Here is a 13,050-nt window from a genome sequence, read left to right as displayed (position 1 = left end):
TATAATAAAAATTTTGGTATCAAAACAATGCTCCCCCTGATCTAGAACAATAGTGATTAGTGGCCAGAATCGGGGATAAGCCAAAACACGTCACCTGACGCATTAGATCAGGTCGAGAACGCCGAGTGCCAGTGCCAAAAATGCCACGTTTACTCTGTGTGGGCTGGCTACGTGCCCTGCGCCACCGTTAGATTGCCCCCACAGGAGATGATGGCCGGAGAGCTCCTGGACCCCACTTGATCTCTACACAAAGACCACTGTTTAAGGTGGGGGAGGGAGGAAGATTGAGTCCCTTTTCATACTCTTTGAATCCTGGTCCCATCAGGGGCAGAGGGTCTGGGACAGATTCTCCTGCTCTGCAGGGTGGGACATGTTTAGGGTTCATTAGATGGGAAGGGGCTGACCCTCAAACTATCCTTAGTGCTGTGGTCCAAAAATACAGAAATGAGACACTGGAGTCACCCCAATATATATATACACAGGTTTTATTGCACAGAATCAGGCCTCAGTGACGAGGCGATTGACGTCCTGACGATGGTTGCGGCAGTCGATACTTCGCCAGCTCCACGTCCACATCTACAAAGGTGAAGGCTGTATAGTGGAAATGCTGCAGGTTCTGGTACTTGGTGTTATCAAACGGCTCCTGGGGTGCAGGTTCCGGGGGAGAATCTGAAAAAGCAGACAAGTGATAGAAAACCAGAAACACATGGGGCACAAGGAGAGGAAACAGGAGTCAACAGACACAAGGTAAGTACCGGTAGTTCTACCTCCACAGGTACTGCCACCCCCACCAACACTGTGCTCCCCTCTACACGTGGCTGCCGCAGCCAATCACAGGGCGGTTCATGTCTATTTCTCAAAAATATTAATGTGTGCCTAAAGTACAAAGCCTGAGGAGGAGGAAGCTGTCCTGCTTCAGCTCCGATGAAACGCCAGCGGACATCTGATTGAGCGGACAGTAGCATGTATACAGATCAGCACCGCATGGCCTTCTCTGTGCGAGTGCTGGTGGAAGGATTCTTTCAGTTGAACCCCCAGCTCCCGGTGGCCAATGGAAAGTCGGGTATCATCTATTCGGTATGAACACGCTTCATCCGAAGACTTCAGTGTCCGAGAGGATTAGATGATGAGATCATCACCACAACATTTCAGTCTGGAGCAACGATGCATGGGATCGGTGTAGAACACTGGAGGCTCCAGACCCCACCGCAGAGGCACTACCGCTTAACGAAGGAGGAGGTTCAGGATATTCTTCGCAGAATACTACCAGATGAATATCACTGAAGACACTTGGCACTGAATGCCGCTGTCTCCTCTGTAATTCCCTTCCATAGAACTTTCTAATGTGTCACCACATAAGCTCCTCCCACATGCATGATGTCATTGCCCCGCTGCACATGAGATGTCAGGTCCATTATTCAGATCCATTCAACCCAAACAGGGAGCAGGACCTTCAGGAGGAGGTAGACATCAATGTCCGTAGGAAGACTCAAGTGCTGCCCCGGAACCTGCAGAAACCTCCATCTACTAGACTGAAGCATAATGGAGGGTGAGGGTATAAGGAGTGGCAGCTCACATGGCAGACCCTCTTCAGTGCCCCAGAGACACTTCCATTAGATTTGGTCACACCACCATATTCCCAGGCCGTGTAGCATCCTGATAAATGACAAAAGCCGGAGACAGATGGAAAAGCCACTAAGCTTCGTGGTGGAGAAAAACCAAGAAGAACAAAACTGGATCCATCAGAAAATATGGCTGTGTGAAGGTTGCCCAAAGCTTCTTCTGGACCTCACATGGACTTGTGACTGTATGGTCTCCTGGGTTCTTAGTCCAGCATGAAATGTCCCTGCTTGAAACAGTCTGAGGGAGGACGGATACTAGAATTTCTTTCTTCTGGTAAACAGAAGTCAATAGTCCTGCTACATGACAGCTGCAAAAATGGAGTCGGCGCGCTACTACACCCTGGGTTAGCTCCACCGTTTGGGAGTGATGTGGTGTCACCTGAATGTAAGTGACAAAGCTAGATGTGTTATACGATACGTCAATCCTCATTACTGACTATAGCAGGTGCTATATGAAATGTGCACCTCCTCATACATGACATCAACACAGCCGGACCTATAAAAGGAGCTATACAAATATCCACCCTCTCATACGTGACATCCACACAGCCAGACCTATAGTAGGTGCTATACAAATGTCCACCCTCTCATACGTGACATCCACACAGCCGGACCTATAGAAGGAGCTATACAAAATGTGCGCCTTCTCATTAGTAACATCAACACAGCCAGACCTATAGAAGGAGCTATACGAAACATCTACTCTCTCATATGTGACATCCACACAGCCAGACCTATAGAAGGAGCTATACGAAATGTCAACTGTCTCATACATGACATCAAGACAGCCAGACATATAGAAGGAGGTATACGAAACATCTACTCTCTCATACGTGACATCAACACAGCCAGACCTATAGAAGGAGCTATACGAAACATCTACTCTCTCATATGTGACATCCACACAGCCAGACCTATAGAAGGAGCTATACGAAACATCTACTCTCTCATATGTGACATCCACACAGCCAGACCTATAGAAGGAGCTATACGAAACATCTACTCTCTCATACGTGACATCAACACAGCCGGACCTATAGTAGGTGCTATACAAATATCCACCCTCTCATACGTGACATCCACACAGCCAGACCTATAAAAGGAGCTATACAAATGTCCACCCTCTCATACGTGACATCCACACAGCCGGACCTATAGAAGGAGCTATACAAAATGTGCGCCTTCTCATTAGTAACATCAATACAGCCAGACCTATAGAAGGAGCTACAAGAAACATTCAGCCTTTGATACATGACATCAAGACAGCCAGACCTATAGAAGGAGCTATACGAAATGTCCACCCTCTCATACATGACATCCACACAGCCAGACCTATAGCAGTTGCTATAAGAAGGTCCACCCTCTCATACGTGACATCCACACAGCCAGACCTATAGAAGGAGCTATACGAAACATCTACTCTCTCATACATGACATCAAACAGCCAGACCAATAGCAGGTGCTATAAGAAGGTCCAGCCTCTCATACGTGACATCCACACAGCCGGACCTATAAAAGGAGCTATACGAAATGTGCGCCTTCTCATTAGTAACATCAATACAGCCAGACCTATAGAAGGAGCTATACGAAACATCTACTCTATCATACATGACATCAACACAGCCAGACCTATAGAAGGAGCTATACGAAATGTCCACTGTCTCATACATGACATCAACACAGCCAGACCTATAGAAGGAGCTATACGAAATGTCCACTGTCTCATACATGACATCAACACAGCCAGACCAATAGCAGGTGCTGTAAGAAGGTCCAGCCTCTCATACATGACATCAACACAGCCAGAGCTATAGAATAAGCTTTACAAAACATATACTCTCTCAAACATGACATCCACACAGCTAGACCTATAGCAGGTGCTATAAGAAGGTTCAGCCTCTCATACATGACATCCACACAGCTACACCTATAGCAGGTGATATACGAAATGTCCACCCTCTCATACGTGACATCCACACAGCTACACCTATAGCAGGTTATATACAAAAGTCCAGACTCTCATACATGACATCCACACAGCTACACCTATAGCAGGTGATATACGAAATGTCCACCCTCTCATACGTGACATCCACACAGCTACACCTATAGCAGGTTATATACAAAAGTCCAGACTCTCATACATGACATCCACACAGCTACACCTATAGCAGTTGCTATATGAAATGTCCACCCTCTCATATATGACATCCACACAGCTAGACCTATAGCAGACCTATACGCCTGACACCTTTGTACTTTTTACTTATTGAGGTAGCACGCTGACTATGATCCAACATCTGTAATCTGCTTTCCTGCGTTGTTGCCATATAGGCGCTTGACCCCAATACACACTAGTGTCAATTTCAAAGGAACCAATTTTTGCCTATCTGTATATTTTTGGAGTGTGGGAGGAAACACACAAACATACAAACTCCCTGCAGATGTCCCTGGTCAGATTCGACTCCAGTGCTAACCACTGAGCCACCGACGTTGAACCATTCTTCCATCTTTCATACATTAGTTTTTAACGTCTGATGATAATGTAGGAGAACACTGTCTGCCTCACACAGGAAACATCCGCCATCATGGGGACGAATGTTCTGTAATCTCACCGTCCGCCTACCTAGTAATTAGAAGAGCAATGCTGCAGAATGTGGCCCCTATTATGGGCAGTACAGAAGATATGCTATAAACTGGTGAAGATCGGGGTCCTATAACATCAGACAACGGTGTCACGCAGTAACCATAATCCCGCATGGACGTCTATCTCCTTTCTACTAGTATGTACCCTTCTCCAGGATCATGACCTGTATACACTACTGCAGGGAGTGAGCTGGAGAAGGAAGCAGGAGCCCCTACACCCGTATCAGGGCAGGGGAGACATACAGAGGGAAGAGGGATAGGAGATGGAGCTGAACAAGAGGGGAGCATGGAAGCAAGCCATCTCTATGCAGAGACAAGTCAGCAAGAAGCCGTGAAAACATTCAGGAGGAGGAATCCATCAGTCCATCAGGTCTGGAGCAGGAGCCAAGGTGAAGAGTCGGGGGCCACAGACATGGTGGACTGAGCAGTATACCTTTGCGCACAGGAACAAGCAGATAGGAAACAAAGGGTAGAAGCAATGTCTCCTCACATGATTCATGCAGCTCTGCCGCCTCCTTTTGTACTGGAAGCTCCTCAGATGTTGTAGTCGATAGGATCTGGGTCTTTCCAGACATGGGTGCTGGCGTCTCTACTATTCTTGTGGGAGGCTCCTCAGATGTTGTAGTCAATAGGATCTGGGTCTTTCCAGACATGGGTGCTGGCATCTCTACTATTCCTGTGGGAGGCTCCTCAAATGTTGTAGTCGATAGCATCTGGGTCTTTCCAGACATGGGTGCTGGCATCTCTACTGCTTCTGGTGGAAGTTCCTTAGATGTTGTAGTTAATAGAATCTTGGTCTCTACTGCTCCTGCGGGAAGCTCCTTAGATGTTGTAGTTAATAGAATCTTGGTCTCTACTGCTCCTGCGGGAAGCTCCTTAGATGTTGATTGGATTTTGGCCTCCTCAGAATCCGCAGCTGCTGTTGATGAAGCTCCTTGAGTAGGAACTGCCCTATCTGGTCCCTCCATTTTGTCTGCTCCAGGTAAGATCTTCTTTGTAGGTAGAGAAACAGTCTGCAGACTTTGCTCTTCTATGGTCACCACTGTGGCAAATTCTTGCAAGTCCTCCCTTGCTGTCCTTGTCTGGTCCATTTTATCTAGGGGTATTGGGCTCTTCTTCTCCCGACTTGTGTGACCAGGACTAGAGGGAACTTTATGGGTGGCTGGAGGTAATCCTGGATGTCCTTCACTACTTTCTTTTTTACTTATATGTAAATCAGTGGCTGGCTCTTCCCCTTCACCCTCAGAATCAGAGCTGGAGTCAGAGCTTGAGCTGGAAGAGGAATTATCTTGTTTGTGAGACATCTCATCCACGCTCTGACCACTGCTGTATGAGACCTCCTGTCTAAGCTCCATCTCTCTGTCCAACTGTCCATCCAACCCTGCCACGTACTGCTGCAGACCCTTCACTGGTCTGAGGGGCTCATTTCTATTCTCACCTGTGGTTGCTTGCTGGAAATTAGAGATTTTCACTGGAAATGAGACCAGTGTCTTACTGATTCCTGTGGGAGGGGAGCCCTTACCTAGGAGAAAGAGACATCCAGTGTCACAGGGCAGTCACATGGAGACGTCGTTGAAGCTGCGAGCTCAGGTCTGAGGCAGACATGGTCTTACTGGTCTAAGATGGGGAAGTCTGGACCCTGGACCCAAGAGTACAGTCCATAACTGAATCAGACACATAACATCCCGCCACGCTACGTGTGATGATGACACTGACAACCCACCCACTGGTTTTCTGTATAGGGGGTGATCTATTGTTCTACATTTACTGACATCTGTTCACTTCTGTGCAGACTTTATAGGGGACTCTTCAGAAAGTCTTCTGTGCTGAGATCTAATCATATGAGGCTACTGGTCTACATAAGAGAGGCACCATCCAGATCAATCTTCACATACACCGCATGTCCAGTATCCAGACCAGTGCTGAGATCTTACCATATGAGGGTAGTGGTCTAGATAAGAGTCACCATCCCTAGATATCTCCACACACCGTACCTCCAATATCCAGACCAGTGGTGAGATCTGATTATATGAGGGTACTGGTCTACATAAGGGAGGCACCACCTACATCAATGTCCACACACATCACACCTTCAGTATCCGGACCAGTGGTGTGATCTTATCATTTGAAGATACTGGTATAGATAAGAAAGGCACCATCCACATCAATGTCCACACACACCGTACCTCCAGTATCCAGACCAGTGGGGAGATCTCAACATATGAGTGTACTAGTCTACATAAGAGAGGCACCATCCACATCAATGTCCACAACACGTACCTCCAGTATCCAGACCAGTGGTGAGACCTCATCATATAAGGGTACTGGTCTACATAACAGAGGCACCATCCACACCAATGTCCACACACAAACATTACCTCCAGTATCCAGACCAGTGCTGAGATCTGATCATATGAGGGTACTGGTCTCCATGAGAGAATAACCACCCAGAGCAATGTCCACACACACAGTACCTCCAGTATCCAGACCAGTCCTGAGATCAGATCCTATGAGGGTAGCGCTCTATGTAAGAGAGGCACCATCCACATCAATGTCCACAGACATCATACCTCCAGTATCCAGACCCATGCCGAGATCTCATCATTTGAGTGTACTGGTGCAGATAAGAGAGGCACCATCTACATCAATGTCCACACACACCGTACCACCAGTATCCAGACCAGTCCCGAGATCGGATCCTATGAGGGTAGCGGTATCCATAAGAGGCACCATCCACATCAATCTATTCTCCACACACATCATACCTCCGGTATCCAGACCAGTGCTGAGATCTCAACATTTGAGTGTACTGGTGCAGATAAGAGAGGCACCATATACGTCAATCTCCACACAAACCGTACCTCCAGTATCCAGACCAGTGCTGAGATCTGATCATATTAGGGTACTGGTCTAGATAACAGAGGCACCACCCACATCAATGTCCACACAAACCGTACCTCCAGTATCCAGACCAGTGCTGAGATCTCATCATATTAGGGTACTGGTCTAGATAACAGAGGCACCACCCACATCAATGTCCACACACACCGTACCTCCAGTATCCAGACCAGTGCTGACATCTGAACATATTAGGGTACTGGTCTAGATAACAGAGGCCCCACCCACATCAATGTCCACACACATCGTACCTCCAGTATCCAGACCAGTGCTGACATCTGATCATATTAGGGTACTGGTCTAGATAACAGAGGCACCACCCACATCAATGTCCACACACACCGTACCTCCAGTATCCAGACCAGTGCTGACATCTGATCATATTAGGGTACTGGTCTAGATAACAGAGGCCCCACCCACATCAATGTCCACACACATCGTACCTCCAGTATCCAGACCAGTGCTGAGATCTGATCACATTAGGGTACTGGTCTACATAACAGAGGCACCACCCACATCAATGTCCACACACACCGTACCTCCAGTATCCAGACCAGTGCTGACATCTGATCATATTAGGGTACTGGTCTACATAACAGAGGCACCACCTACATCAATGTCCACACACATCGTACCTCCAGTATCCAGACCAGTGCTGAGATCTGATCATATTAGTGTACTGGTCTAGATAACAGAGGCACCACCTACATCAATCTCCACACACACCGTACCTCCAGTATCCAGACCAGTGCTGACATCTGATCATATTAGGGTACTGGTCTAGATAACAGAGGCACCACCCACATCAATGTCCACACACACCGTACCTCCAGTATCCAGACCAGTGCTGAGATCTGATCACATTAGGGTACTGGTCTAGATAACAGAGGCCCCACCCACATCAATGTCCACACACACCGTACCTCCAGTATCCAGACCAGTGCTGACATCTGATCATATTAGGGTACTGGTCTAGATAACAGAGGCCCCACCCACATCAATGTCCACACACACCGTACCTCCAGTATCCAGACCAGTGCTGAGATCTGATCACATTAGGGTACTGGTCTAGATAACAGAGGCCCCACCTACATCAATGTCCACACACATCGTACCTCCAGTATCCAGACCAGTGCTGACATCTGATCATATTAGGGTACTGGTCTAGATAACAGAGGCCCCACCCACATCAATGTCCACACACATCGTACCTCCAGTATCCAGACCAGTGCTGACATCTGATCATATTAGGGTACTGGTCTAGATAACAGAGGCCCCACCCACATCAATCTCCACACACATCGTACCTCCAGTATCCAGACCAGTGCTGACATCTGATCATATTAGGGTACTGGTCTTGATAACAGAGGCCCCACCCACATCAATGTCCACACACATCGTACCTCCAGTATCCAGACCAGTGCTGAGATCTGATCACATTAGGGTACTGGTCTAGATAACAGAGGCCCCACCTACATCAATGTCCACACACATCGTACCTCCAGTATCCAGACCAGTGCTGACATCTGATCATATTAGGGTACTGGTCTAGATAACAGAGGCCCCACCCACATCAATCTCCACACACATCGTACCTCCAGTATCCAGACCAGTGCCGAGATCTGATCTACAGGTGGAGTTCTTCTACCCACTGAAGTGATCCTTTTCACATGCTTAGGGCTCTAACTGGTTTTTGGTCCTTAAAAATGGATCCTTGAAAAACATCTTCCGTGCACTTTCCTTTTTGTCCGATTCCCATCCATAAATACGGACAATACCAGGTAGTGTGGTGAGGTATGGGACAAATGAAAATGGATGCGTCAGTGCTATATCCATTCTAAAAGTATGACTGCACGCATAGGTCCTTAATGGTCACTATATTCACTCCGTAGGTCCAGGGTATATAGGTCAGTCATATTTGCGGGTCACCACCTATGAGTCTTATGATGTTTTTTGCTACTGGGAGGATGGCTCCTGAAAGGAACCAAAAGTTCTCTCCTAAGAAGAGTCCTGAAAAGTGCCAAGGTTGGAGAACAGACCTCATGGTCTGATATCAGGGGACAATACGGCATCTTCCTCTGCACACACTGCAGTGAACCAGGGTCTATATGATGGTGGGTCTCTCACCTCCACTCTCCATCCGGACTGAGGTCACACAGATCCTCGGCAGTAGCAGCACCTGCTGGACAGAGATGTGGACACACGGTCACAAGTGAATCCCAATAATGATCCCAACACCCCCCAAACATAGGATGTGTGCACTCTACTGAAGGACAGAGAAAAGGGAGGAGCTCAAAACAGCAGGACAACGACCCAAAGCAGACATCCAAATCCACCAAGGAATGGCTTCACCAGAAGAAGATGAAAGCTTTGGAACAGCCCAGCCAGAGCCCGGACCTGAATCCGATTGACAATCTGTGGGGTGATGTGAAGAGGGCTGTGCCCAGGAGATGTCCTCACAATCTGTGGGGTGATCTGAAGAGGGCTGTGCCCAGGAGATGCCCTCGCAGTCTGTGGGGTGATCTGAAGAGGGCTGTGCCCAGGAGATGCCCTCGCAATCTGTGGGGTGATCTGAAGAAGGCCGTGCCCAGGAGATGCCCTCGCAGTCTGTGGGGTGATCTGAAGAGGGCTGTGCCCAGGAGATGCCCTCGCAGTCTGTGGGGTGATCTGAAGAGGGCCGTGCCCAGGAGATGCCCTCGCAATCTGTGGGGTGATCTGAAGAGGGCTGTGCCCAGGAGATGCCCTCGCAATCTGTGGGGTGATCTGAAGAGGGCTGTGCCCAGGAGATGTCCTCACAATCTGTGGGGTGATCTGAAGAGGGCTGTGCCCAGGAGATGCCCTCGCAGTCTGTGGGGTGATCTGAAGAGGGCTGTGCCCAGAAGATGCCCTCGCAATCTGTGGGGTGATCTGAAGAGGGCTGTGCCCAGGAGATGTCCTCACAATCTAAGGGGTGATCTGAAGAGGGCTGTGCCCAGGAGATGCCCTCGCAGTCTGTGGGGTGATCTGAAGAGGGCCGTGCCCAGGAGATGCCCTCGCAATCTGTGGGGTGATCTGAAGAGGGCTGTGCCCAGGAGATGCCCTCGCAATCTGTGGGGTGATCTGAAGAGGGCTTTGCCCAGGAGATGCCCTCACAATCTGTGGGGTGATCTGAAGAGGGCTGTGCCTAGGAGATGCCCTCGCAATCTGTGGGGTGATCTGAAGAGGGCCGTGCCCAGGAGATGCCCTCGCAATCTGTGGGGTGATCTGAAGAGGGCCGTGCCCAGGAGATGCCCTCGCAATCTGTGGGGTGATCTGAAGAGGGCCGTGCCCAGGAGATGCCCTCGCAATCTGTGGGGTGATCTGAAGAGGGCCGTGCCCAGGAGATGCCCTCGCAATCTGTGGGGTGATCTGAAGAGGGCCGTGCCCAGGAGATGCCCTCGCAGTCTGTGGGGTGATCTGAAGAGGGCCGTGCCCAGGAGATGCCCTCGCAATCTGTGGGGTGATCTGAAGAGGGCCGTGCCCAGGAGATGCCCTCGCAATCTGTGGGGTGATCTGATGAGGGCCGTGCCCAGGAGATGCCCTCGCAGTCTGTGGGGTGATCTGAAGAGGGCCGTGCCCAGGAGATGCCCTCGCAGTCTGTGGGGTGATCTGAAGAGGGCCGTGCCCAGGAGATGCCCTCGCAATCTGTGGGGTGATCTGAAGAGGGCCGTGCCCAGGAGATGCCCTCGCAATCTGTGGGGTGATCTGAAGAGGGCCGTGCCCAGGAGATGCCCTCGCAATCTGTGGGGTGATCTGAAGAGGGCTGTGCCCAGGAGATGCCCTCGCAATCTGTGGGGTGATCTGAAGAGGGCTGTGCCCAGGAGATGCCCTCGCAGTCTGTGGGGTGATCTGAAGAGGGCCGTGCCCAGGAGATGCCCTTGCAATCTGTGGGGTGATCTGAAGAGGGCTGTGCCCAGGAGATGCCCTCGCAATCTGTGGGGTGATCTGAAGAGGGCTGTGCCCAGGAGATGCCCTCGCAGTCTGTGGGGTGATCTGAAGAGGGCCGTGCCCAGGAGATGCCCTCGCAGTCTGTGGGGTGATCTGAAGAGGGCTGTGCCCAGGAGATGCCCTCGCAATCTGTGGGGTGATCTGAAGAGGGCTGTGCCCAGGAGATGCCCTCGCAATCTGTGGGGTGATCTGAAGAGGGCTGTGCCCAGGAGATGCCCTCGCAATCTGTGGGGTGATCAGAAGAGGTCCGTGCCCAGGAGATGCCCTCACAATCTGTGGGGTGATCAGAAGAGGTCCGTGCCCAGGAGATGCCCTCACAATCTGACAGATTTGGAGTGTTTTTGCCAAGAAGAGTCAAAATGTGCCCATGCTGATAGACCCAGACGCAAAAATACTGAGTGCTGGAATAACATCAAAAGGCGCTTCAACAAAGTATTAGATTTAGGGTGTGCACACTTATGCAACATTATTTTATTTTTTAGTTTCCTTCCCTCCACCTAAAAGATTTCAGTTTGTTTTTCCATTGAGTTGTACAGTTTATAGGTCACATTAAAGGTGGAAAAAGTTCTGAAATGATTTATCTTTCATCACAGAAACCTGACATTTATACAGGGGCGTGTAGACTTCTTATATCCACTGTATACATACAGTACAGACCAAAAGTTTGGACACACCTTCTCATTCAAAGAGTTTTCTTTATTTTCATGACTATGACAATTGTAGATTCGCACTGAAGGCATCAAAACTATGAATTATCACATGTGGAATTATATACATAACAAAAAAGTGTGAAACAACTGAAAATATGTCATATTCTAGGTTCTTCACAGTAGCCGCCTTTTGCTTTGATTACTGCTTTGCACACTCTTGGCATTCTCTTGATGAGCTTCAAGAGGTAGTCACCTGAGATGGTCCTCACTTCACAGGTGTGCCCTGTCAGGTGTAATAAGTGGGATTTCTTGCCTTATAAATGGGGTTGGGACCATCAGTTCCGTTGTGGAGAAGTCAGGTGGATACACAGCTGATAGTCCTACTGAATAGACTGTTAGAATTTGTATTATGGCAAGAAAAAAGCAGCTAAGTAAAGCAAAACGAGTGGCCATCATTACTTTAAGAAATGAAGGTCAGCCAGTCCGAAAAATTGGGAAAACTTTGAAAGTAAGGGCTATTTGATCATGAAGGAGAGTGATGGGGTGCTGCGCCAGATGACCTGGCCTCCAGTCACCGGACCTGAACCCAATCGAGATGGTTTGGGGTGAGCTGGACCGCAGAGTGAAGGCAAAAGGGCCAACAAGTGCTAAGCATCTCTGGGAACTCCTTCAAGACTGTTGGAAGACCATCTCAGGTGACTACCTCCTGAAGCTCATCAAGAGAATGCCAAGAGTGTGCAAAGCAGTAATCAAAGCAAAAGGTGGCTACTGTGAAGAACCTAGAATATGACATATTTTCAGTTGTTTCACACTTTTTTGTTATGTATATAATTCCACATGTGATAATTCATAGTTTTGATGCCTTCAGTGTGAATCTACAATTGTCAGAGTCATGAAAATAAAGAAAACTCTTTGAATGAGAAGAAGGTGCGTCCAAACTTTTGGTCTGTACTGTGTATATATGCAGAGGACACATACAGGGGTGTGTAGACTTCTTATATCCACTGTATATATGACAGGAGATATATATATATATACACGGGGGGAGGGGTCGGATACACCACACGCAGCCTCTCATCACACGGGGAATACACTCAGGGCCCGCAGACTCTTTACCTTCATCCTCCCCACTGATCTCAGCGCCGCCGCCATTCTATCCTCACTCACAGGGAATGACAAACACAAGAGGTCAAACTGATACCCCGCCCACTGCGGCCGCCATTTTCCCAGAGTCTCCCCCGTGTTTATAAGAGGAGATAGTCTCCTAC

General features: G+C 48.9%; 1 protein-coding gene across 2 annotated transcripts; it reads right to left on the bottom strand.

Moving 5' to 3' along the window:
- Positions 1-467: 467 nt before the first annotated feature.
- On the bottom strand, positions 468-13,000 carry NDUFV3 (NADH:ubiquinone oxidoreductase subunit V3). 2 transcript variants are annotated; one of them, XM_044284304.1, is made up of 4 exons: positions 12,899-13,000; positions 9,294-9,348; positions 4,759-5,790; positions 468-669 (listed from the first exon to the last, which is right to left on the bottom strand). In XM_044284304.1, the coding sequence occupies exons 1-4, from the start codon at positions 12,932-12,934 to the stop codon at positions 506-508; spliced, it is 1,287 nt and encodes a 428-aa protein (XP_044140239.1). In that variant the 5' UTR covers positions 12,935-13,000; the 3' UTR covers positions 468-505. The 2 variants fall into 2 exon arrangements, with proteins under 2 accessions (XP_044140239.1, XP_044140240.1); XM_044284305.1 differs by having other exon boundaries at positions 9,294-9,345; positions 12,899-12,999.
- Between the last annotated feature and the right edge of the window lie 50 nt (positions 13,001-13,050).

This window comes from Bufo gargarizans, chromosome 3 (assembly GCF_014858855.1).
Source record: "Bufo gargarizans isolate SCDJY-AF-19 chromosome 3, ASM1485885v1, whole genome shotgun sequence".
In the NCBI taxonomy this organism is placed as follows: domain Eukaryota; kingdom Metazoa; phylum Chordata; class Amphibia; order Anura; family Bufonidae; genus Bufo; species Bufo gargarizans.
This window is presented reverse-complemented; position numbering and strand designations above follow the sequence as displayed.